Here is a 26,994-nt window from a genome sequence, read left to right as displayed (position 1 = left end):
TTCTTTTCACCACCAGACACAGCCACAACTGGGTGTTGTTTCCACTTTGGCTCAGCCTCTTCATTCCTTCTAGAGCTGTTTCTTTGCTCTTCTCCAGTTTACTGGGCACCTACTGATTTGGGGAGTTCATCTTTCAGTGTCCTACTATCTTTACGCCTTTTCATACTGTTCATGGGCTTCTCAAGGCAAGAATGCTGAAGTAGTTTACCGTTCCCTTCTCCAGTGGACCGTGTATTGTCAGAACTCTCCATCGTGACCTGTCCACCTTGGGTGGCATGGCATGGCTATGAGCCATGAAACTATGAGCCATGAAACTATGAGCATGGCATGGCTCATAGTTTTCATTGAGTCAGACAAGGCTGTGGTCCATGTGATCAGTTTGGTTAGTTTTCTGTGATTGTGGTTTTCATTCTGCCCTCTGATGGATGAGAATAAAAGGCTTGTGCAGGCTTCTGATGAAAGGGACTGGCTGTGGGGGGAAATTGGGTCTTGCTCTGGTGGGTAAGGCCATGCTCAGTAAACCTTTAATCCAGTTTTCTGTTAATGGGTGGGGCTGTGTTCCTTCCCTGTAGTTTGGCCTGAGGCCAAACTATGGTAGGGATAATGGTGATAATGACCACCTCCTTCAGAAAGACCTATGTCAGCACACTGCGGCTCCCAGGACTGTTGTAGTCAGTGCCTCTGACCCCACGGCAGGCCACTGTCGACCCACGACTCCTCCAGAGACTCCCGCACACCCGTGGGGAAGTCTGCCTCAGTCTTTTTGTGGGGTCACTTCTCCTTTCTTCTGGGTCCTGGTGGGCATGAGGTTTTATTGTATCCTCCAGGAGTCTGTTTCCCCAGTCCTGTGGAAATTCTGTAATCAAATCCCACTGGCCTTCAAATTCAAATTCCCTGGGGGTTCTCAGTCCTTTTGCCCGATCCCCAGGCTAGGAAATTTGTTGTGGGCCCTAGAACTTTGGCAACAGCGCGAGAAACTTCTTTGTTACGATTGTTCTCCAGTTTGTGGGTTGTCTGCTCGGCTTACCTGGGCCGGTCTCATGGTGACCTCCAGGAGGACTTCGGCCACTTGCCGCGCCTCCCAGGTCTGCACTCAGAGCCCCCGTCCCTGCGGCAGGTGGCTGCTGACCCGGGCCTCCACAGGAGACCCTCACACACTCAAAGGCAGGTCTGGCTCAGTCTCCTGTGGGGGGTCACTGCTCCTTTCCCTCCATTCTCAAGTGCACAGGGTTTTGTTTGCACCCTCCCAGCGTCTCTGGTGGGTCTGAGATTTGATTGTAAATGTGTCAGAGAAGAATTTATTCAGTTCAACTGTTGCTTGTTGAAAGTGTTTATGTTGTTAGGAGGTTGTGATTTATTAGGTTGGTGCAAAAGTAATTGTGGTTTTTCTTTGTTGAACTTTGACGTTTGATACTGGAATACGTTCTTGAATGTTGTGATATACATCATTTTAATATGTATTTCTTGCTGTATTTTTTTTGCTAATGATTATTACTTGCTGCTTATTTTATATTTATTTAGACTATAGAAATAATGTTAGACAAAAAGCAAATTCGAACAGTTTTTGTTATTTGAATTCAAAATTGGTCATAAAGCATCAGAGGCAACTTGCAACATCAGCAGCACATTGGGTCAGGCAACTCCCAACGAGTGCACAGTGCAGTGCTTGTTCGGAAGTTTGGCAAAGCAGACGAGAGCCTTGAAAACGAGGAGGGCAGTGGCCGGTCGGCAGAAGTAGACGCCGACCAACTGAGAGCAATCCTTGAAGCTGATCCTCCTACAAGTATGCAAGAAGTTGCTGAAGAACTCAGCATTGACCGCTCTATGGTCGTTGAGCATTTGAAGCAAATTGGAGAGGTAATGAAGCTCCGTTAGTGGGTGCTGCACGAGCTGACTGCAAATCAAAAAAAATCATCGTTTTGAAAAATGTTGTCATCTGTTATTCTACAAAGAGTAATGAAAGGTTTCTCAATTGGATTGTGATGTGCAATGACGAGTGAATTTTATACAACAACTGGCAGCCAACTTAGTGGATGAACCGAGAAGCTCCAAAGCACTTCCTAAAGCCAAACTTACATCAAAAGAAGGTCAGGGTCACTGTCTGGAGGTCTGCTGCCTGTCTGATCCACTGCAGCTTTCTCAGTCCCTGCGAAACCCTTACATCTGAGAAGTATGCTCAGCAAATCGATGAGACGCACTGAAAACTGCAGCGCCTGCATCTGGCGCTGGTCAACAGAACCGGCCCAGTTTCCACTACAGCGCCCAACTGCGTATCGTACAACCAGCATTTCAAAAGTTGAACAGATTGGGCTATGAAGTTTTGCCTTATCTGCCATATTCACCTGACCATCTCTTGCCAACCGACTACCCTTTTCTACACTTGTTGTCTTCAAGCATCTCGACAACTTTTTGCCAGGAAAATGCTTTTGCAACCAGCAGGAGGCAGAAAATGCTTTCCAAGAGTTCGTCGAATCCTGGAGCATGGATATTTATGCTGCAGAAATAAACAAACATTTCTCATTGGCAAACATTGATTGTTGATTGTGATGATTCCTATTTTGATTAATAAAGATGTATTTGAGCCTAACGACTTAAAATTCATGGTCCAAAACCCGAGCTACTTTTGTGCCACCCTAATAGTTTGTGAATTAACTAACTAGTTGTGATTAATCTGGAACACGCTCAGACAGTCTGGTGGCCTGGACCTTTGTCACCGCTGCTGTCCTGCTTTCTTCCTCCAGAATAGCCTCTAGGAGGCAAGCGCAGTGGTGGAGGAGAGGCAGAATAGTTGTCGTCTGAAGTCCTTCATCTCTTCAGCCAGAGCACCCTTTCTACCCTTGTCTTCTCCAGTTGCGTAATTTCAGTACGCTACTGGTGCGCTCCTTAAAAAGGTCCCTGTTACGATTTAACCTGGTCAACCTACTCTTTGCACTTCTCCCAAGGTTGCGGGTGGAGTGGGATCTATTGTAGTGACTTTTTTTTTAAGGTTGTCTCATGTATTCCTCATCCCCTTCCTTTTGTGCACTGAGAGTTATCTTTTGTGTGTCAGAGAATGAGAATGAATGTGTTTGTAAGAATCTAGTGAAAGAGCCAGTGATTATCACTTAATAGATACTAGTACACCAGACACAGAAAATCTACTCAGAGGCTTAAGGCTTAAGTAATTCTATAACAGAAGATTTTCTGCCTAAAAGACTTGAGTGTTTGGTTCCTTACTTGCCATCCTGGTACCTTTGGGTGCTCTTGGGATACAGAGGGAGAATGGGAAGTTAGTGGGTAAGGAGGGTGTTGAGGTTAGAGGTCCTCATCCCTCCAAGTTCCCGTCTATTGGGCCAAGAAGTAGACTAATACAATAGATGTAAAAGAATCCACCATGTAACTCAAAGCGGTTATTAGTGGACACAACTCAATTTCCAGGAGGGCTTCCATTTGAGATCATGTTGATGAAAGCAGATTCAAAACCAGATATTTAATTTAAAGTGAAATAGATAATTTTTCATAGTAAACCAAGGTATTCTTAGCTGTAGTAGACCTTTTTGTGTGTTTGCTCCTTAGGTCAGCACCATCTCTCGGTATACATGAATATTTATTCTGATAAAGGTGACATTTTTCTAACCATTAGATCCTCCAGATGTTTGTCTTTTGTCAACATTTGTGCCTTTGTTTTCCTGAATTGGATCTTAGCTATTAAAACATTTTTTTTCTTGCAATATAATTGTTATACCATAAAATTCAGCCTTTTAGTGGTTGTGGTCAATTTGCAAAGTTGTGCAGCCGTCACCACTATTGAGTTTCAGGACATTTTCATCACCCCAAAGAAACCCATGTCACTGTCAGTCCCTTCCTGTGTTCTCCTTCGCCCAGCCCTCAGCATCTACTGGTCCACTTTGGCTCTATGGATTGGCCTATTCTGGACATTTCCTAGTAACACAGTGTCACATGTGGCCTTTCTTGGAAAGAATCATGTGATTTCTTTGACTTAACATATAATCTTTCCAGGTTTGTTATTGTAGCATGTATCAGTACTTCTTTCTTTTTTATGGTTGACTAATATTCTGTTGTACGAAATATACCACATTTTGTTTGTTCTTTCATGAGTTTATGTACATTTGGGTGATTTCCACATTTTGATTAGTGTGAGCATTCATCTCTAAGTGTATAAGTCCTGTGTGGACATAATGTTTTTGATTTTCTTGGATAGACACCTAAGAACGTAGTTGCTGGGTCATGTAACTCTTAAGTTCTTAAGAAACTGTCCAACTCTTTTTCCAACTGCTACACCATTTTTCATTCCTACCAGAAATGTATATGTTATGATTTCTCCACATACTTGACCTCAGGGATGTGAAGTGGTATCTTGTGGTTTTGGTTCACATTTTCCTGGTGACTCGATGTTGAGCATGTTTTCATGTGCTTATTGGCTATCTGTACATCTTCTTTGGAAAAATGTCTATCCAAGCCTTTTGCTCATTTTTTAAATTGGGTTATTTGATTTTTTTATTATTGTTTATGTTCTTTATATATTTGAGGTATAAGTTCTTTGTCAGATATATGGTTTTCAAGTATCTTTTTCCTTTTTGTGGACTGTACTTCATTTTCTTTGTTACATACTTTGAAGCACAAATGTTTTGAATTTTATCTGTTTGTTCTTTGTTGCTTGTGCTTTTGATGTCAAATCTAAGAAACCATTGCCTTATGGAGTGTCAAAGATTTATTCCTGTTTTCATCTAGAGTTTATAGTTTTAATTTTTACATATAGGTTGTTTATCCGTTTTGAGGTAATTTTTGTTTATGGTGTAAGGTGGAGATAAAATTTCCTTTGCATGTGGATATCCAGTTTTCCCAGGACGATTTGTTAAAAATTCTTTCCCTATTGCGTTGTCTTGATAACTAGACTTTTTATTCAGGAATCTGAATTTAAGAAATTCACAACTGAAGTAAATGTGATATGAAATCAATTGGTGTCATAGTCTAAACTGTCCTATATGAATGTTCATTTTGAATCCACTAGTGACATGCCAATTTCCCTAGATTTTTTTGAAACAAAGGTTTTTTTTTTTAATGTGTGACTTCAGAGAACAATATAAACTTAACAGACGTTCAGAGCTCTCCATATGATTATTCATATAAGTCAGTAAAAAGCAGATCTAGATTAAGAGCTTTTTTTTTTTTAATTGGGCACGCATAGATTTCAACTGTATGACCTTAGACATTATTTGACTTTTTTCCCCAAGTTGGAAATGGTTTAATATTTTAAAATTTCTTATTTCTTTTTTTCATCTTTTTCTTTGATTCTTTTTTTAAATGAAAGGGCAGAAAATGTTTTAAAAAAAATTTCTTTCTTAAATCCTGATATTACTGCCTTTAATGAGGGTTCTCTTTAGGTTTTTTTTTTTTTAGGTTAATTCCAAAAGTCAAAAAAAAAGCATATCTTTCTATGTCCTGACTTTTCTTTCGATTCTAAACAGTATCTGTTGCTTGACTCCCTAGTAGATAAGAAATTCAGGTCATTGTATTTTCTACCGGCCCCAGCACTTTGATTTCTAGGAGGTACAGTTTTGTTCCTAATGCAGTTGATTATATTTTAAACTTTTCGTAATAGTTACATTTCTGTTTCTTTTGTTCTTTGCTTTTTAAAAAACTAATTGTAATCATGCTAATGAAGTTTGCATTTCTTTTAATTGCATTATTGTTTTATTATTGTTACTGTTTTTGGCTAAGCTGGGTCCTCATTGCTGTGCAGGAGCTTTCTGTCTTTGCAGGGAGTGGGGCTACTCTTGTTGCGGTGCCTGCTCTTCTCATTGCAGTGGCTTCTTGTGGATCACAGGCTCTTGAGCGTGGGCTTCAGTAGTAACAACATGTGGGTTCAGGAGTTGGGGCATTAGGGCTTAGTTGTACGGAAACTTCCTGGACCAGGGATTGAACTGGTGTCCTGTGCATTGGTTGGAGGGTTCTTAACGACTGGACCACCAGGGAAGTCCCAGATTTCTGTTTTTTCCCACTGTGAATTTTAGGCTGCCTCCTCTCTGTTGCCCCTCCCCAAGGACCTTCAGGCTTTGGAGGCTAGAGTCAGAACTAAAGAAATATGTTTTACTGCTTTACTGCTTTGGTGGGTTGGTATTTTTCTAATGTTTTCCTAACGCTTTACTGCTACGGTGGTGTTTTTCCAACACATTGACTCTCCAGATTTCTGTTTTTTGACCCATCAGTTTTAGACACTCTTTCATTTCCAGTCTTAGAGAGGATTTAACACCCACCATTTTCCTTTTGTTCTCCCTGCTTCCACCCTTGTCATGTATGGATGTGAGAGTTGGACCGTAAAGAAGGCTGAGCGCTGAAGAATTGGTGCTTTTGAACTGTGATGTTGGAGAAGACTATGAGAGTCCCTTGGACTGCAAGGAGATCCAACCAGTCCATCCTGGGGGAGATCAGTCCTGAGTATTCATTGGAAGGACTGATGTTGAAGCTGAAACTCCAATACTTCGGCCACCTGATGCGAAGAACCAACTCATTAGAAAAGACCCTGATGCTGGGAAAGATTGAAGGTGGGAGGAGAAGGGTACCATAGAAGATAAGGGGGTTGGATGGCATCATTGACTCAATAGACACGAGTTTGAGCCAGCTCCGGGAGATGGTGAAGGACAGGGAAGCCTGGTGTGCTGCAGTCTGTGGGGTCACAAAGAGTTGGGCATGACTGTGTGACTGTACAACAACTACCCTTCTTTCCCATTCTAGCCTTCATTTTCTATTGCGTTGTCAAGATTTGTAACTTTTATATTATGGCTTACAACTTTTCTAAACTTTCCTGTGCTTCTACAGAAAGATTCTACAAATTGAATACTAATAGCCAGCCTTGTGATTTGTGCGCGGATATAAGTAAGTAGTTACTGTAGAACCGAGTAGTGTGGAGCTTCTGTGTTAAACCCGGGCTCCTTAAATTAGTAATATTACAACACCTGGCTTGATTGTGGATAGCTCTTGGAAATCACTGTTAAAACTTTAATATTGCAACGTGTTTTCATCCTAGAACCATTCAACTTTTCTTGAAGATGGGTTTTCTGGAGCTCTCAGCCTTTTATAATTGGGCAGTTTGCTTTCTAGAGCTGCTTTCTAGATCTAGATCTTGCTTTCTACATCTGTTATCCTGAGATTACATTGCACTCCTGGGTTTGGTTTGTTGTTTGCATCTCATGTCTTTCTCTTTTTTAAACTCCTTTTTGATTTTACTGGAATATAATCTTGAATAGTTGTTTTATTTTTTTAATTTTGTTGAAGTATAGTTGGTTTGTAATGTGTTAGCTTCTGCTCTACAGCAAGTGACTCAGTCACCTGTTTATATTTTCATGTTCTTTCCCATTCGGGTTTGTCAGAGGATATTGAGTATAGTTCCTGTGCTGTTTGTCCATGCTGTATATGCTGCTGAGCCCAGTATCCCAATCCCTGTCCCTGACCCAAGTAGTTGTTTTAGAAACGATAAGCAGGTGATAAACTTTCTGGTTTCTTGAACATTTAAAAAATGACTTGCTTTTGTTCCTAGTGGAAAATTTAGATACAGAATTGTAAGTTGGTAATACAGTTTTTCCTTCTGAATTTTGAAAGCTTTGCTTTTGGAATTTAAAACACCCAGTATTGCTGATGAGATCTGTTGCAAATCCGGTGGTTATCCTTTTGTGGAAGCCTTGTTTACAGTCTTTATGGTTATCTCCTTATCTTTGGCTTGTGAACTGTGTTTAGTTGTGGGCCTTTTTCATTCCTTCTGGTGGAACCTTTTCAGTGGTAAGGCTTTTCAGGTCTGGGGAATTATTTTTTGTTTTTTTGATAATTTCTTTCCTCTTTTCTCTGAGACTCTTGACAGGTAAATGCTAGATTTCCTAAGTTGACGTTTTATTTGTTTACATTCTGGAAGATTTCCTTGACTTGTCTTAGAACTCGTCCATAAAATTTATTTTAGTGATTATATTTTTGATTTAGAAGAGCTTTATCCTATTTTTCTTTCTGCTCCCTCTTCATTTTTTAAAATAGCAACCTGTCCTTGATTTATGGGGGAAAAATATCTTGAACTCTCTTAGGATTCTAATTCCTTTAAAAAAGTCCTCTTGATTGTTTTCTGAATTGATAATGGGGAATATTCCCTGGTGGCTCAGATGGTAAAGCATCTGCCTACAATGTGGGAGACCCAGGTTCAATCCCTGGGTTGGGAAGACCCTCTAGAGAAGGAAATGGCAACCCACTCCAGTACTCTTGCCTGGAAAATCCCATGGATGGAGGAGCCTGGTAAGCTGTAGTCCATGGGGCCCCAAAGAGTCGGACACGACTTAGTGACTTCACTTTCATTAGTGATGTATGTATTGGTGTGTATCATGCTAATTAATAAACTTAAATATTTAAATTATTTAATAGATTCAAAAGATTGTTTATACCAGGGAATGAATGAATGAATGAAGTCACTCAGTCGTGTCTGACACTTTGCAACCCCATGGACTGTAGCCAGCCAGGCTCCTCTGTCCATGGGATTTACCAGGCAAGAGTACTGGAGTGGGTTGCCATTTCCTTGTCCGGGGGATCTTCCCAACCCAGGGATCGAACCCACGTCCTCCCGCATTGCAGGCAGACGCTTTACTGTCTGAGCAACCAGGGAAGGTCTTATACCAGGTAAGGTATAGGTAAATAAACATTCATGTGCACACCATCCTAGTTAAGAAATAGTTCATTAGACCAGCAGGGTGCCCTTCTCTGATTACATCCACATTATATAGATATAAAATTATATATATATAAATCACAAGTTTTATATATGCATATTTTTTATAATTAGTGTGTGTGTTTTAAAATTTTATACAAATTGAATAATGCTGTATGTATTTGGGATGTTTTGGTTTATCATTGTTTTTGAATTTCCATTGTGTAAATGTAAATACTAGTTTTATTGTTGCTTGTTGGAAAAATTTCCTTTTTCCCCCTCCTATAGCAGGCGCCTAAATCTCTCTTCTATATGTCTGAAATCCAAAAAGCTCTGAAAATGTGTGTGTGCACACACACACACACACAAGTAACTTACTTTGTGAACAAAGTTAACTTGCATTGATACGATGCTATTTGTAATCTTTGTCGATCTCATTTAATGTGAATATTTAATACAATATGTTTTACTGTAGAAATTCTAGGAGTAGCATTGCATTGCTGGGAATTAAAGATACTTGCATCTTCAACAATACTGGATAATGCTAGGTTATTTTCTAAAGAGTATTGTATCAGTATTTACTCCCTCCAGTAATGTAGAGGTTTTCATTACTTAGCACTTTTATTAAACTTCAGAAGTTTTTGCTGGGGAGTATAAAATATCACTTTTTAGTTTTCAATTTTTTGATTTTTGCTAATGAGTTTGAGCATCTTTTACTGTGCTGGTTAACGTGTTCTTCCCTCATCTGAGATTCTATTCATGTCTTTTGCCCATGTTTGTACTAGGTTTCTTTTTTTTTTAATATATATTTTTTTATTGGGGTAGAGTTGCTTTACAGTGTTGTGTTGGTTTCTGCTGTACAGCGTTATGAATCGGCTCTGGGTACACATAGATTCCCTCCCTCTTCAGCCTCCCTCCCTCTCCCCCATCCCACTCCTCTAAGTTGTCACAGCCACAGGATTGAGTTCCTTGTTTTAAGCAACTTCCTACAAGTTATGTGTTTTACACATGGCAGTGTGTATGCTTCAGTGCTGCTCTCTCAGTCTGTCCCGCCCTCTCCTTCCTCTGCTGTGTTCACAAGTCCATTGTCTACATTGGTAACGTGTATTTTTCAACGCTCTCAGTTCATCAGACCCTCTCCTTTCCAGACTGTGTCGACAAGTCTGTTCTATACGTCTGTGTCTCTGTTTCTGCCCTGAGTATAGGTTCATCAGTACCGTTTTTTTCTAGGTCCCATATATATGCATTGATATACAGTATTTGTTTTTCTCCTCCTGACTTTCTTCATTCTGTATAATAGGCTCAAGGTTCATCTACATCAGTTCAGCTGACTCAAATTCGTTCCCTTTTATGGCTCAGTTTTTAAAAAAAATTTCCTCCTGATTTGTAGTAGTTCCACGATTGAATCTATCTATACTTTCTAGACTAGTTTCTTAGTCTGACAGCACCATCACATAGTTTTAATTACTTTAACAGCTCCCATAAAAACACACTTCTACTGCTCTAGGGCATATGTAAGTAAGCAGAGCACAGCAAGAAATAGAACATGACTGGCATCCATTCCCGTGAGTCCTTTCCCAGTGACTAACCTCCTCCTCCTCAGAAGATACCTACTGGCCAGACCTGAACATCTTACACTAGTTTTGCTTGTTTTTTGAATCTTATTTAAATGGACCTGTATAGTGTAGTGTATATTTTTTGTGTCTCATTTTTTCTTCTCAGTTTTGTTTGCGAGATTCATCCGTATTGTTGTATACAGTTGTAGTTTTTTGTTAATTTCCTTCCGCTAGCAAAGTAATAGAGTTCCAGTTGCTTCTTGTGCTTTCTCATCCATCCTTTTAATTTTAGACATTTTGGTGGATGTTCACTGGTTTTCATTTGAATTCCGTAATGATTAACTATGTTAAGCCCTTTTTAATACACCTTTTGGTCTTTTGTGGGGTGGCTTGCTAAGTCTTTTCCCATTTTTGTATTGGGCCATCTGTCTTTTTCATACTGATTTGTAGGAGTTTATTAACGTATCCCAGATACTAGGGCTTGTATGTTGTATTTTGCAAATATCTTCTCAGTTTTCCCAGCCCTATAAGTGTATTTAAAGATCTGTTTGATTTCTTAACTTCCCCATTGCCCCCTTTCCTTTGGCAGGTATCTCCAGGGGAAAAGAGGCATCAAATATTAGATTCCATATTCTAGGCTTCCCTTCTTTCCACGGTCTTGGCCTTCCAGGTTCTTACTGCCTTTGTTGTGCTTCTTGCCTTCCAACAATTTATTTTTTCTTAAATTATGTTCAGTTTTAAAGTTTTCATAGAGTTGGTATGAAACCATCTAGTCAGTCATTGAGGGACACAGAAGTAGGCCAAGTCCTCCTGCCTTGTAGCTCCTCAAAACTTCTTGGTGGTTTGCTCCTCCATATAATTTTAGGATCAGTTTTTAAAGTTCTGTAGATACGTGCACAGCTGTTGGGGTTTTGATGGGAAATGCATTGAATTTGTAAACCAATTTGAAGGAAACTGACATTTTGTTATTGTTTCTTAAGCATGAACGTGGCAATATTCATTCACTTAGGTCTTTTACAGTCTAATTCAATAAAGTTTTTATAATTTTCTTCTAACAGTTTCAAAAAACGATTGCAAGTATTTTGTTAGATTTATTTCTAGGTGCCTTATTTTTGTGTCAAATCAGTAACGGTATCTTTAAAAATTATATTTTCTACCTTGCTGGTGTAAAGAAGTACAATTTGACTTTGTATAATGGACTTGGTATTGTTCTAATTGTGATAAATTGTATATAGAATTCTTTTGGATTTTCTGCGTAGACAGATCTGTGAATAATGACCTCTTTGTTTCCTCCTTTCCAATTCTTATGCTTTTTTTTTTCTTCTTTCTTTTTCTTGTCTTAATGTGCTGGCTAGGATCTCCAGTACAATGTTGAATAGAAGCGGTGATGGGGGCATCCTGATCTTGTTCCTGATTTTAAAGGGAATGCTTTCAGAGTTTCACAGTTAAGTATGATGCTTGCTGTAGGTTTATTGTAGATAATCTTTTCAGGTTAAGGATGTTCCTTCCTATTGCAAGTTTGCTAATTGAAAAGAAAAATGAATGGATGTTGAATTTTATCACAAACTTTTTCTGCATCTTTTGAGAGGGTCTTATGTTTTTCTTCTGTTAACCTATTAACGTGATGAAATACACTGATTTGTTTTCTAATATTTAAACCAAATTTGTGTTTCGAATATTAAGTCTACCCTGGTCTGTCCCTTTTTTCCATTATTGGACTCAGTTTGAATATAGTTAACGTACGATTTTGGCTTTAATAATGAGTAATATTTCCTTATAATTAAGAAAGTATATATACTTTTCCTCTTTCTTTTGGAGGAGTTTATGTGAGATTAGAAAGATTTGTTTCTTGAGTGTTTGGTAGAACTTCCTTGTAGAATTGGGACACATCTTAATCACTGACTCAATTGCTTTGGTTACAGGATTGCTCGTATTTTCAATTTTCAAACTGATTTTGGTAGGTTATACTTTAATAGAAAGTTGTCCATTTCATCCACATTCTTGAGTTTATGGCAGATTTGTAGTTAATGTCCTTTTAATCTTTTTTTTAGTGCTGCCTTTTTCTTGCTTAGTTTTAAAAGCTAAAAATGCCAATTTAAAAAAAAAAAACCCTTTCAGATAATCAAGTTTCTGTCTTTTATATGCTCTTTAACGTATCCTTTCCCTCCTTAATTTCTGTTCTTTATTTCTGTTGGGTTTATTTCTATTTTTCTAATTTCTTAAGTTGGATGACTTGCTTATTAATTTTCAGCATTTTAATAGACATTTAAGATCATGAATAGCTATGTATTTGCTTTCCCTGAATCACACAAGGGATGAATTCTTAATTTATGAGTTCTTTAACACTTTTATTTGCAGAGGACTTGCCTGGTGGTCCTGTGGCTAAGACTCCAAAGCTCCCAATGCAGAGAGCCCGGGTCTCTCCCTGGTCGGGTAACTAGATCCTGCATGCCCCAAGTAAAGATCCCATGTCCTGCAGCTAAGACTTGGTGCAAATAAATAAATAAAAATATTTTAAAAGTTTTATTTCTAAACATGCTGGCATTCTTTTAGTTAATTTGGTCATTGATTTGTGTTGTGGCTAGGTAGTGTGATCTATGGGGATACAGTCCTTGGAAATCTGTTGAGACTTTTTGAATTTGGAGAGTTTTTTTGTATTTGAAAACAGTGTATTTTCTAGTTGTTGGTGAAAAATTTTATATGTGTCTAGTATTAGACTTGTTAATTCTATTGTTAGAATCTTATATCTTTGTTTTTTAAGAGTAGATGTTATTCTTCTGCTAGAATTATTTTTCAATTTTCTTTGTAGTTTATATCAGCTTTTTAAAAGACATTTTATAATTGTTACTGGTACATGAAAATTTGAATTTATCATATTGCTGTTGAATTGAAACTTTTACTCTCTGTAGTTCCTCTTTATATCTAATAATGCTTTTTCAGTTACATACTGTTGTTTGATATTAACATACCTATTATTTATTTATTTATTTTTAGGCCATCTTATTCTGCCTGATTTTTAAAATTTCCCCTCCTACATTTTTGTGTTCTTTTATTTTAGTTTTATCTCTTATGAATGTCGTGGTATTGAATTAAAAAATTAATCTGCTGTAATAATGTTGGTCTTTATACTTTAAATTTTTTATTAAGATAATTGTTAATTCGCTGACAGTTGTCAGAAGGAATACAGAGGCAACAGAGACATCTGTGTCCTCTTTATCCAGGTACCCCGTTGATAATGCCTTGCTAAACTGTAGTACAATAGCACAGTCAGGGTATTGACATTGACACAAGGTACAGACCATTTCCATCACCACAAGCATCACTCATATTATTGTTTTTATAGCCATACCTATTTCCTTTCCATCCCCTTAATCTCTAGTTCCTTTGCCTTTCCATACAAATTTTAGAATAACCTCATGTATATCTATAAAACGCTTTGGTGAGACTCGGGTAGGAATTGTCTTAAATCTGTGACTTGACATAGGGAAAATCGATTTTGTTGTTTTGTTCCTTGTTCCAGTGCACAAGGGATCCATTTATTTAGCACTTTTTAGACTTCTTTCCGGAGAAGGCAATGGCACCCCACTCCAGTACTCTTGCCTGGAAAATCCCATGGCCGGAGGAGCCTGGTAGGCTGCAGTCCATGGGGTCGCAAAGAGTCGAACACGACTGAGCGACTTCACTTTCACTTTTCTCTCTCACGCATTGGAGAAGGAAATGGCAACCCACTCCAGTGTTCTTGCCTGGAGAATCCTAGGGATGGCGGAGCCTGGTGGGCTGCCGTCTATGGGGTAGCAGCAGACTTCTTTCATTAGTGTTTTGTAGTTAACAGCATACAAGACCTGTATGTGTTTTGTTATAGTTTTGACTGTACATATTTTCATTTTCTTTGGAGTGATTATAAATAGTATTGTGTGTTCTACTTGTTTCCGCATATTCTTTGTTAGTATATAGAGGTGTGATTGTATTTGTGTGTTGGCTTTTGTATCCTGTGACCTTGATGGACTCAATTATTAGTTCTCTCTCTGTCTCTAAACAGTTAAAAATTTTTTTATTATTTATTTGTTTGGCTGTGTCAAGTCTTAGCAGTGGCACTGGGGATCTTTCACAGTGGTGCACAGACTCTCTAGTTGTAGCACATGTGGGCTCAGCAGTTGTAACGTGGGCTTGGTTGCTCCATGTCATGTGGGATCTTAGTTCCCTGACCAGGTATCAAACCTGTGTCCCCTGCATTGTAGGGTGGATTCTTAACCACTGGAACCACGAGAGAAATCCCCAGTTATTAATTCTAGTAATTGTTTTGCATACTCCTTGGAATCTGCCAGTACAGGCAGTTTTGTTTTTTTCTTTCATTCGCTGTGTCTTTTCTTTTGTTGGTCTCATTCCACTAGCTAGAACTTCCAGCACATCCTTGCCTCGTTCCCAGTCTTAGGGAGAAGCATTCATTTTTTTCCACCATGAGCTATAGTTTTTTTTGTAGGTGCTTTTTGTCAAGGTGAGGTGGTTCTCCTGTATTCCTTTTTTTCTGAGAATTTTTATCATGAGTGGTTGTTGAATTTGTCACATGCTTTTTTCTTCATTGATACACACACACACATATATGTATAATCATGTGATTTTACTTAAGCTGTTAGTATGGTGTACTTCTGTGATTTCAGACATTGAGCTGACTGTTTATTCCGGGAATAAACACTTCACTTGGCCTTAGTATTCTTTTTATATATTGCTGAAATCTGTTTGCTAATACTTGAAGATTTTAGCATCTACAGTTGTGAAGGATGTTGGTTTTATTTTCATTTTTTGTATTGATTTTGTTTGGTTTTGTTATCAGTCTGTTACAACTTCATAAAATAAATTTGGAAATCTCTGATATTGTTTTCCAGAAGTAATTATGTAGAATTGGTACTGATTCTTATTTAAATGTTGAGTAGAATTCTCTGGTAAAATGATCTGGGTGTGGTAATTTTTTTTTTTTAATTATTTTTTTAAATTAAGAGCTAAATTTCCTAATTAGATGGAGTAGTCAAATTATCTATTTCATATTGGGTGAATTTTGATAGTTTGTATTTTTCAAGGAATTGATCCATTTCAACTCAGTTGACAAATTCATGTGTGTAGAGTTGTTCTTAGTATTCCCATATTTTTGATGCTGTGATTTCTGTAGTGATATCCCTTAATGGCTATTTTAATTGGGAAGTATTTCATTTTCATTTGTTGGGATTATTGATATATTTGTATTTATTTCTACACCTTTAGTTTGAGCATGTTTCTTTTTCTGCATTTTGTTTCCTCATCTGTTTTCTTGCTGTCTTTTTTTTTCTCTTTTTCATGTTTCTCCATTTTACTAGTTGTGAAATACATTTTTTTTTTTTTTTTGCTTTCTCACAAACTCTTGGAGTTTAATTAATTTTCTCTTGAAACTTTATATATAAATTTAAAATTACTGTATTTTTCTTCCTTTGCTGTAGAATGTTTTAAACTGCTTACCACGTCTACCAACATTCAGGCATGCCATCTTGCCCAGCACTTTTGTCTTTTCTTAGCCTCACATGTTTCATACTATAATTTTATCCAGTAAATGTTTGTTTAGGTTATTTCCCTCCCTCCCCGGGTTTGTCAGTTTCCTTGCTTATCCTGCTTTCATAATACGCATTCCTTTAGATTACTGTGGTTCAGCCATGGTGGGCTTTTACTTTCTGTTCAGTGTGTTGCTACTGCTGCTAAGTCACTTCAGTTGTGTCCGACTCTGTGCAACCCCATAGACGGCAGCCCACCAGGCTCCCCCATCCCTGGGCTTCTCCAGGCAAGAACACTGGAGTGGGTTGCCATTTCCTTCTCCAGTGCATGAAAGTGAAAAGTGAAAGTGATGTATCTGTTTTTTAATATGCTGTCTAGGTTTGTCATAGCTTTTCTTCCAAGGAGTATGCTGCTTTTAATTTGGTGGCTGCAGTCACCGTCCATAGTGACTTTGGAGTTCAGGAAAATAAGGTTTGTCGCTCTTTCTATTGTTGCCCATCTATTTGCCATGAAGTGATTGATGGGACTGGATGCCATGATCTTAGTGTTTTGAATGCTGAGTCTTAAGCCAGCTTTTCCAGTCTTCTCTTTCACCTTCATCAAGAGGCTCTTTAGTTTCCCTTTGTTCTCTGCCATAAGGGTGGGTGTAAAGCAGCGGAGACAACTCACAGCATCAACAGTCATTTAACCCAGGAACTGCTAGCGAACGTATGACGCAGGGATGATTCCACAAGTTTCGCAAAGGAAACGAGAGCGGAGACAACTCACAGCATCAACAGTCATTTAACCCAGGAACTGCTAGCGAACGTATGACGCAGGGATGATTCCACAAGTTTCGCAAAGGAAACGAGAGCCTTGAAGTTGAGGAGTGCAGTGGCTGGCCATTAGAAGTTGACAGTGACCAACTGAGAGCAGTCCTCAAAGCTGATCCTCTTACAACTATGCAAGAAGTTGCTGAAGAACTCAGCATCGACCATTCTCTGGTTGTTCAGCACTTGAAGCAAGCTGGAAAGGTGAAAAAGCTCATTAAGTGGGCGCCTCGTGGGCTGACCACAAATCAAAAAAGAAGTCATCATTTTGAAGTGTCATCTTCTCTTATCCTACTCAACAACAACGAACCATTTCTCGATCGGACTGTGACGTGCAACGGAAAGTGGATTTTGTACAACAACTGGTGATGTCCAGCTCAGTGGTTGGACCAAGAAGAAGCTCCAAAGCACATCCTGAGCCAAACTTCTACCCAAAACAGGTCCTGGTCACTATCTGGTGGTCTGCTGCTAGGCTGATCCTCTAGAGCTTTCTGAATCCCAGTGAAACCATTACATCTGAGAAGTGTGCTCAGCAAATTGTTGAGATGTGCCGAAAACTGCAGCTCCTGCAGCCAGCATTGGTCAAGAGATTGAGCCCAATTCTTCTCCATGGCAGTGCACAACCAGCATTTCAGAATTTGAATGAATTGGGGACCAAGTTTTGCCTCATTCACCGTATTCACCTGCCCTCTCGCAGATCGACTATCACTTCTTCAAGCATCTCGACCACTTTTTGCAGGCAAAGTGTTTCCACAACCAACAGGAGGCAGAAGATGCTTTCCAAGGGATCGTCCAATTCTGAAGCAGGGTTTTTTTGCTAGAAGAATAAACAAACATTTCTTGTAGGTAAAATGTGTTGATTGTAACAATTCCTATTTTGATTAATAAAGATGTGTTTGAGCCTAGTTATAATGATTTGAAATTCATAGTCCAAACCACATTTACTTTTGTATCAACCAGAGATCAAATTGCCAACATCCGCTGGATCATGGAAAAAGCAAGAGAGTTCCAGAAAAACACCTATTTCTGCTTTATTGACTATGCCAAAGCCTTTGACTGTGTGGATCACAATAAACTGTGGAAAATTCTGAAAGAGATGGGAATACAAGAACACCTGATCTGCCTCTTGAGAAACCTGTATGCAGGTCAGGAAGCAATAGTTAGTACTGGACATGGAACAACAGACTGGTTCCAAATAGGAAAAGGAGTATGTCAAGGCTGTATATTGTCACCCTGCTTATTTAACTTCTATGCAGAGTACATCATGAGAAACACTGGACTGGAAGAAACACAAGCTGGAATCAAGATTGCCGGGAGTAATATCAATCACCTCAGATATGCAGATGACACCACCCTTATGGCAGAAAGTGAAGAGGAACTCAAAAGCCTCTTGATGAAAGTGAAAGTGGAGAGTGAAAAAGTTGGCTTAAAGCTCAACATTCAGAAAATGAAGATCATGGCATTCAGTCCCATCACTTCATGGGAAATAGATGGGGAAACAGTGGAAATAGTGGCAGACTTTATTTTTTGGGGCTCCAAAATCACTACAGATGGTGACTGCAGCCATGAAATTAAAAGATGCTTGCTTCTTGGAAGGAAAGTGATGACCAACCTAGATAGCCAACCTAGATAGCATATTCAAAAGCAGAGGCATTACTTTGCCAACAAAGGTCCGTCTAGTCAAGGCTATGGTTTTTCCTGTGGTCATGTATGGATGTGAGAGTTGGACTGTGAGGACTGTGAAGAAGGCTGAGCGCCGAAGAATTGATGCTTTTGAACTGTGGTGTTGGAGAAGACTCTTGAGAGTCCTTTGGACTGCAAGGAGATCCAACCAGTCCATTCTGAAGGAGATCAGCCCTGGGATTTCTTTGGAAGGAATGATGCTAAAGCTGAATCTCCAGTCCTTTGGCCACCTCATGCGAAGAGTTGACTCATTGGAAAAGACTCTGATGCTGGGAGGGATTGGGGGCAGGAGGAGAAGGGGACGACAGAGGATGAGATGGCTGGATGGCATCACTGACTCGATGGACGTGAGTCTGAGTGAACTCCGGGAGTTGGTGATGGACAGGGAGGCCTGGCGTGCTGCGATTCATGGGGTCGCAAAGAGTCGGACACGACTGAGCGACTGAACTGAACTGAACTGAATAGCATTTGTCTAGCTAATCACATGCATTTTTTTGAGCCGGTAAATCTTTTTGTATTGTTTTTCTTCTTACCTTATCCACTTTCAGAATACTAATGAGTTGGTTTCCCAATGTTTTCTAAAGGAGATCAGTGAGTTTTTTAAAGTACCATTATGTACAAATGATTTTTCATATACTTGATATTTGAATCTGATGCAGTGTTAGACTTTTTGCTGCTCACGTCAGCTTGTCCTGGGCTGCTGAGTTGTTTTGTGTCCTTCTGACAGGATTTCAGTAGTCCTTGATAATTTGTTTTCTGCATAGGCTGTTCTAGGCATGTCTTGTGCATTTTCAGACTTGCAGTTAGACATTTCCCCAAGGAGCCTGAGCTTTTTTTTTTTTTTTTTTGGTGGGAAATGATATTTAGATCACAATCTCTTTATCCTAGATTCAAACAAATGACTTTTTTTTTTTTTGTTCTAATGAATATAGAATACTTTCAGGTTAATAGAAAACTTGAATAGATAGTGCCATGTACCCCACCAGTTTGCCCTTGTCATGCAAACTTTTTATTACGGAGACTTTCTAGGTGACAAAGGTAGAGAATTCTCTGTGTATTCCATACCTTGTATTATCAACTTGGGTCTTTTTTCATGTTGCCCGGTTGTGTCTGTTTGTACTGCAGTATGCCAGGCCTCCCTGTCCCTCACTATCTCCCAGAGTTTGCCCAAGTTCATGTCCATTGCATCGGTGATATCACCCAGCTATCGGATTCTCTGACGCCCTCTTCTCCTTCTGCTTTCAGTCTTTCCCAGCATCAGAGACTTTTCCAGTGAGTTGGCTGTTCATGTCAGGTGACCAGAACACTGGAGCTTCAGCATCAGTCCTTCCAATGAATATTCAGGGTTGATTTTCTTTAAGATTAACTGGTTTGATGTCTTTGCTGTCCAAGGGACTCTCAGGTGTCTTCTCCAGCAGGACAGTTCGAAGACATCAATTCTTTGGCACTCTGCCTTCTTTACGGTCCAGCTCTCACCACTGTATTTGACCACTGGGAAGACCAGAGCCTTAACTGTAGGCAGTGTGATGTCTCTGTTCTTCAGCACACTGTCTAGGTTTGTCATAGCTTTCCTGCCAAAAGCATCGTGTATGTCCTCATCTACTCTCCCCAAATGATTTTAACAGAAATTCCGTGTACTTTATAGAAGTTTTATCTGTAAATATTTCAGTATGTGAAGTCATTTTAACCAAGTAATTTATTGAATTTATCTTAAACCATTTTTATTTTCCTAGATTAAATTATATTTTAGGTACTTTGAGGCTTTTATGTCTGTGCTCATAGGAAACATTACTGTGTTACCAAAAGATGCCTTATCATCTGTCTTTGGAGATGACATAATGGGTGGTATCCTAGATCCCTGTTTCATCAGCTTTTCTCCGAAATTTTGGTTGGATGCGTGGACTCACCTGCTGAAGTTTGAAATACAGTAATATTTTAAAAGTTTGTGTTTTGTGTTCAGTAATTTTTTCCATGTTTGTTTTCTAGCGTGTATTTGATTTTCTGATTCTTAAGCTCTTGAATAGTTTAAGGAAGAAATTCCATTTTTCCCTTGAAGAGGTAGAGGAATTTATTTACTAAGCTATGTTTTCTAGGCAGATAATTTTGGAAGTAGAGCAGGACAAAGATAATACTCCTTGAATCAGATTGAGTAACATATTTTTCTAGGAAATAACTTTGTCTTTAAGTTAGACTAAAGGAACATTTCATGCAAAGATCAGCTCGATAAAGGACAGAAATGGTATGGACCTAACAGAAGCAGAAGATATTAAGAAGAGATGGCAAGAATACACAGAAGAACTGTACAAAAAAGATCTTCACGACCCAGATAATCACGATGGTGTGATCACTGACCTAGAGCCAGACATCCTGGAATGTGAAGTTAAGTGGGCCTTAGAAAGCATCACTACAAACAAAGCTAGTGGAGGTGATGGAATTCCAGTGGAGCTATTTCAAATCCTGAAAGATGATGCTGTGAAAGTGCTGCACTCAATATGCCAGCACATTTGGAAAACTCAGCAGTGGCCATGGGTCTGGAAAAGGTCAGTTTTCATTCCAATCCCAAAGAAAGGCAATGCCAAAGAATGCTCAAACTACCGCACAATTGCACTCATCTCACACGCTAGTAAAGTAATGCTCAAGATTCTCCAAGCCAGGCTTCAGCAATATGTGAACTGTGAACTTCGTGATGTTCAAGCTGGTTTTAGAAAAGGCAGAGGAACCAGAGATCAAATTGCCAACATCCGCTGGATCATGGAAAAAGCAAGAAAGTTCCAGAAAAACATCTATTTCTGCTTTATTGACTATGCCAAAGCCTTTGACTGTGTGGATCACAATAAACTGTGGAAAATTCTGAAAGAGATGGGAATACCAGACCACCTGATCTGCCTCTTGAGAAATCTGTATGCAGGTCAGGAAGCAACAGTTAGAACTGGACACGGAACAACAGACTGGTTCCAGATAGGAAAAGGAGTTCGTCAAGGCTGTATATTGTCACCCTGTTTATTTAACTTATATGCAGAGTACATCATGACAAACGCTGGACTGGAAGAAACACAAGCTGGAATCAAGATTGCTGGGAGTAATATCAATCACCTCAGATATGCAGATGACACCACCCTTATGGCAGAAAGTGAAGAGGAACTCAAAAGCCTCTTGATGAAAGTGAAAGTGGAGAGTGAAAAAGTTGGCTTAAAGCTCAACATTCAGAAAATGAAGATCATGGCATTCAGTCCCATCACTTCATGGGAAATAGATGGGGAAACAGTGGAAATAGTGGCAGACTTTATTTTTTGGGGCTCCAAAATCACTACAGATGGTGACTGCAGCCATGAAATTAAAAGATGCTTGCTTCTTGGAAGGAAAGTGATGACCAACCTAGATAGCCAACCTAGATAGCATATTCAAAAGCAGAGGCATTACTTTGCCAACAAAGGTCCGTCTAGTCAAGGCTATGGTTTTTCCTGTGGTCATGTATGGATGTGAGAGTTGGACTGTGAGGACTGTGAAGAAGGCTGAGCGCCGAAGAATTGATGCTTTTGAACTGTGGTGTTGGAGAAGACTCTTGAGAGTCCTTTGGACTGCAAGGAGATCCAACCAGTCCATTCTGAAGGAGATCAGCCCTGGGATTTCTTTGGAAGGAATGATGCTAAAGCTGAATCTCCAGTCCTTTGGCCACCTCATGCGAAGAGTTGACTCATTGGAAAAGACTCTGATGCTGGGAGGGATTGGGGGCAGGAGGAGAAGGGGACGACAGAGGATGAGATGGCTGGATGGCATCACTGACTCGATGGACGTGAGTCTGAGTGAACTCCGGGAGTTGGTGATGGACAGGGAGGCCTGGCGTGCTGCGATTCATGGGGTCGCAAAGAGTCGGACACGACTGAGCGACTGAACTGAACTGAACTGAATAGCATTTGTCTAGCTAATCACATGCATTTTTTTGAGCCGGTAAATCTTTTTGTATTGTTTTTCTTCTTACCTTATCCACTTTCAGAATACTAATGAGTTGGTTTCCCAATGTTTTCTAAAGGAGATCAGTGAGTTTTTTAAAGTACCATTATGTACAAATGATTTTTCATATACTTGATATTTGAATCTGATGCAGTGTTAGACTTTTTGCTGCTCACGTCAGCTTGTCCTGGGCTGCTGAGTTGTTTTGTGTCCTTCTGACAGGATTTCAGTAGTCCTTGATAATTTGTTTTCTGCATAGGCTGTTCTAGGCATGTCTTGTGCATTTTCAGACTTGCAGTTAGACATTTCCCCAAGGAGCCTGAGCTTTTTTTTTTTTTTTTTTGGTGGGAAATGATATTTAGATCACAATCTCTTTATCCTAGATTCAAACAAATGACTTTTTTTTTTTTTGTTCTAATGAATATAGAATACTTTCAGGTTAATAGAAAACTTGAATAGATAGTGCCATGTACCCCACCAGTTTGCCCTTGTCATGCAAACTTTTTATTACGGAGACTTTCTAGGTGACAAAGGTAGAGAATTCTCTGTGTATTCCATACCTTGTATTATCAACTTGGGTCTTTTTTCATGCTGCCCGGTTGTGTCTGTTTGTACTGCAGTATGCCAGGCCTCCCTGTCCCTCACTATCTCCCAGAGTTTGCCCAAGTTCATGTCCATTGCATCGGTGATATCACCCAGCTATCGGATTCTCTGACGCCCTCTTCTCCTTCTGCTTTCAGTCTTTCCCAGCATCAGAGACTTTTCCAGTGAGTTGGCTGTTCATGTCAGGTGACCAGAACACTGGAGCTTCAGCATCAGTCCTTCCAATGAATATTCAGGGTTGATTTTCTTTAAGATTAACTGGTTTGATGTCTTTGCTGTCCAAGGGACTCTCAGGTGTCTTCTCCAGCAGGACAGTTCGAAGACATCAATTCTTTGGCACTCTGCCTTCTTTACGGTCCAGCTCTCACCACTGTATTTGACCACTGGGAAGACCAGAGCCTTAACTGTAGGCAGTGTGATGTCTCTGTTCTTCAGCACACTGTCTAGGTTTGTCATAGCTTTCCTGCCAAAAGCATCGTGTATGTCCTCATCTACTCTCCCCAAATGATTTTAACAGAAATTCCGTGTACTTTATAGAAGTTTTATCTGTAAATATTTCAGTATGTGAAGTCATTTTAACCAAGTAATTTATTGAATTTATCTTAAACCATTTTTATTTTCCTAGATTAAATTATATTTTAGGTACTTTGAGGCTTTTATGTCTGTGCTCATAGGAAACATTACTGTGTTACCAAAAGATGCCTTATCATCTGTCTTTGGAGATGACATAATGGGTGGTATCCTAGATCCCTGTTTCATCAGCTTTTCTCCGAAATTTTGGTTGGATGCGTGGACTCACCTGCTGAAGTTTGAAATACAGTAATATTTTAAAAGTTTGTGTTTTGTGTTCAGTAATTTTTTCCATGTTTGTTTTCTAGCGTGTATTTGATTTTCTGATTCTTAAGCTCTTGAATAGTTTAAGGAAGAAATTCCATTTTTCCCTTGAAGAGGTAGAGGAATTTATTTACTAAGCTATGTTTTCTAGGCAGATAATTTTGGAAGTAGAGCAGGACAAAGATAATACTCCTTGAATCAGATTGAGTAACATATTTTTCTAGGAAATAACTTTGTCTTTAAGTTAGACTAAAGGAACATTTCATGCAAAGATCAGCTCGATAAAGGACAGAAATGGTATGGACCTAACAGAAGCAGAAGATATTAAGAAGAGATGGCAAGAATACACAGAAGAACTGTACAAAAAAGATCTTCACGACCCAGATAATCACGATGGTGTGATCACTGACCTAGAGCCAGACATCCTGGAATGTGAAGTTAAGTGGGCCTTAGAAAGCATCACTACAAACAAAGCTAGTGGAGGTGATGGAATTCCAGTGGAGCTATTTCAAATCCTGAAAGATGATGCTGTGAAAGTGCTGCACTCAATATGCCAGCACATTTGGAAAACTCAGCAGTGGCCATGGGTCTGGAAAAGGTCAGTTTTCATTCCAATCCCAAAGAAAGGCAATGCCAAAGAATGCTCAAACTACCGCACAATTGCACTCATCTCACACGCTAGTAAAGTAATGCTCAAGATTCTCCAAGCCAGGCTTCAGCAATATGTGAACTGTGAACTTCGTGATGTTCAAGCTGGTTTTAGAAAAGGCAGAGGAACCAGAGATCAAATTGCCAACATCCGCTGGATCATGGAAAAAGCAAGAAAGTTCCAGAAAAACATCTATTTCTGCTTTATTGACTATGCCAAAGCCTTTGACTGTGTGGATCACAATAAACTGTGGAAAATTCTGAAAGAGATGGGAATACCAGACCACCTGATCTGCCTCTTGAGAAATCTGTATGCAGGTCAGGAAGCAACAGTTAGAACTGGACACGGAACAACAGACTGGTTCCAGATAGGAAAAGGAGTTCGTCAAGGCTGTATATTGTCACCCTGTTTATTTAACTTATATGCAGAGTACATCATGACAAACGCTGGACTGGAAGAAACACAAGCTGGAATCAAGATTGCTGGGAGTAATATCAATCACCTCAGATATGCAGATGACACCACCCTTATGGCAGAAAGTGAAGAGGAACTCAAAAGCCTCTTGATGAAAGTGAAAGTGGAGAGTGAAAAAGTTGGCTTAAAGCTCAACATTCAGAAAATGAAGATCATGGCATTCAGTCCCATCACTTCATGGGAAATAGATGGGGAAACAGTGGAAATAGTGGCAGACTTTATTTTTTGGGGCTCCAAAATCACTACAGATGGTGACTGCAGCCATGAAATTAAAAGATGCTTGCTTCTTGGAAGGAAAGTGATGACCAACCTAGATAGCCAACCTAGATAGCATATTCAAAAGCAGAGGCATTACTTTGCCAACAAAGGTCCGTCTAGTCAAGGCTATGGTTTTTCCTGTGGTCATGTATGGATGTGAGAGTTGGACTGTGAGGACTGTGAAGAAGGCTGAGCGCCGAAGAATTGATGCTTTTGAACTGTGGTGTTGGAGAAGACTCTTGAGAGTCCTTTGGACTGCAAGGAGATCCAACCAGTCCATTCTGAAGGAGATCAGCCCTGGGATTTCTTTGGAAGGAATGATGCTAAAGCTGAATCTCCAGTCCTTTGGCCACCTCATGCGAAGAGTTGACTCATTGGAAAAGACTCTGATGCTGGGAGGGATTGGGGGCAGGAGGAGAAGGGGACGACAGAGGATGAGATGGCTGGATGGCATCACTGACTCGATGGACGTGAGTCTGAGTGAACTCCGGGAGTTGGTGATGGACAGGGAGGCCTGGCGTGCTGCGATTCATGGGGTCGCAAAGAGTCGGACACGACTGAGCGACTGAACTGAACTGAACTGAATAGCATTTGTCTAGCTAATCACATGCATTTTTTTGAGCCGGTAAATCTTTTTGTATTGTTTTTCTTCTTACCTTATCCACTTTCAGAATACTAATGAGTTGGTTTCCCAATGTTTTCTAAAGGAGATCAGTGAGTTTTTTAAAGTACCATTATGTACAAATGATTTTTCATATACTTGATATTTGAATCTGATGCAGTGTTAGACTTTTTGCTGCTCACGTCAGCTTGTCCTGGGCTGCTGAGTTGTTTTGTGTCCTTCTGACAGGATTTCAGTAGTCCTTGATAATTTGTTTTCTGCATAGGCTGTTCTAGACATGTCTTGTGCATTTTCAGACTTGCAGTTAGACATTTCCCCAAGGAGCCTGAGCTTTTTTTTTTTTTTTTTTGGTGGGAAATGATATTTAGATCACAATCTCTTTATCCTAGATTCAAACAAATGACTTTTTTTTTTTTTTGTTCTAATGAATATAGAATACTTTCAGGTTAATAGAAAACTTGAATAGATAGTGCCATGTACCCCACCAGTTTGCCCTTGTCATGCAAACTTTTTATTACGGAGACTTTCTAGGTGACAAAGGTAGAGAATTCTCTGTGTATTCCATACCTTGTATTATCAACTTGGGTCTTTTTTCATGTTGCCCGGTTGTGTCTGTTTGTACTGCAGTATGCCAGGCCTCCCTGTCCCTCACTATCTCCCAGAGTTTGCCCAAGTTCATGTCCATTGCATCGGTGATATCACCCAGCTATCGGATTCTCTGACGCCCTCTTCTCCTTCTGCTTTCAGTCTTTCCCAGCATCAGAGACTTTTCCAGTGAGTTGGCTGTTCATGTCAGGTGACCAGAACACTGGAGCTTCAGCATCAGTCCTTCCAATGAATATTCAGGGTTGATTTTCTTTAAGATTAACTGGTTTGATGTCTTTGCTGTCCAAGGGACTCTCAGGTGTCTTCTCCAGCAGGACAGTTCGAAGACATCAATTCTTTGGCACTCTGCCTTCTTTACGGTCCAGCTCTCACCACTGTATTTGACCACTGGGAAGACCAGAGCCTTAACTGTAGGCAGTGTGATGTCTCTGTTCTTCAGCACACTGTCTAGGTTTGTCATAGCTTTCCTGCCAAAAGCATCGTGTATGTCCTCATCTACTCTCCCCAAATGATTTTAACAGAAATTCCGTGTACTTTATAGAAGTTTTATCTGTAAATATTTCAGTATGTGAAGTCATTTTAACCAAGTAATTTATTGAATTTATCTTAAACCATTTTTATTTTCCTAGATTAAATTATATTTTAGGTACTTTGAGGCTTTTATGTCTGTGCTCATAGGAAACATTACTGTGTTACCAAAAGATGCCTTATCATCTGTCTTTGGAGATGACATAATGGGTGGTATCCTAGAT

At 39.5% G+C, this 26,994-nt stretch overlaps 1 protein-coding gene across 11 annotated transcripts in view; it reads left to right on the top strand.

Moving 5' to 3' along the window:
* Positions 1-26,994, top strand: part of PIAS2 (protein inhibitor of activated STAT 2) — a 120,454-nt gene that overhangs the window by 7,248 nt on the left and 86,212 nt on the right. Inside the window, exons 2-3 of one of the 11 annotated variants that reach the window (XM_059881073.1) lie at positions 11,592-11,680; positions 12,595-12,669. The exons of 8 other annotated variants lie outside the window; for them this stretch is intronic. Coding sequence is in view for 1 of the 3 variants with exons in the window: in XM_059881071.1 (XP_059737054.1) it covers positions 12,685-12,693 (9 nt within the window). In the remaining 2 variants the exon portion in view is untranslated. Of the gene's footprint in view, positions 1-11,591; positions 11,681-12,594; positions 12,694-26,994 lie in introns of all 11 variants that reach the window. 2 more of the 11 variants (XM_059881071.1, XM_059881072.1) reach the window with 2 other exon arrangements.

The sequence above is a fragment of the Bos taurus genome, chromosome 24 (assembly GCF_002263795.3).
Source record: "Bos taurus isolate L1 Dominette 01449 registration number 42190680 breed Hereford chromosome 24, ARS-UCD2.0, whole genome shotgun sequence".
Classification (NCBI taxonomy): domain Eukaryota; kingdom Metazoa; phylum Chordata; class Mammalia; order Artiodactyla; family Bovidae; genus Bos; species Bos taurus.
The sequence above is the reverse complement of the archived record's forward strand: the minus strand, read 5'-3'. Positions and strand labels throughout refer to the sequence as shown.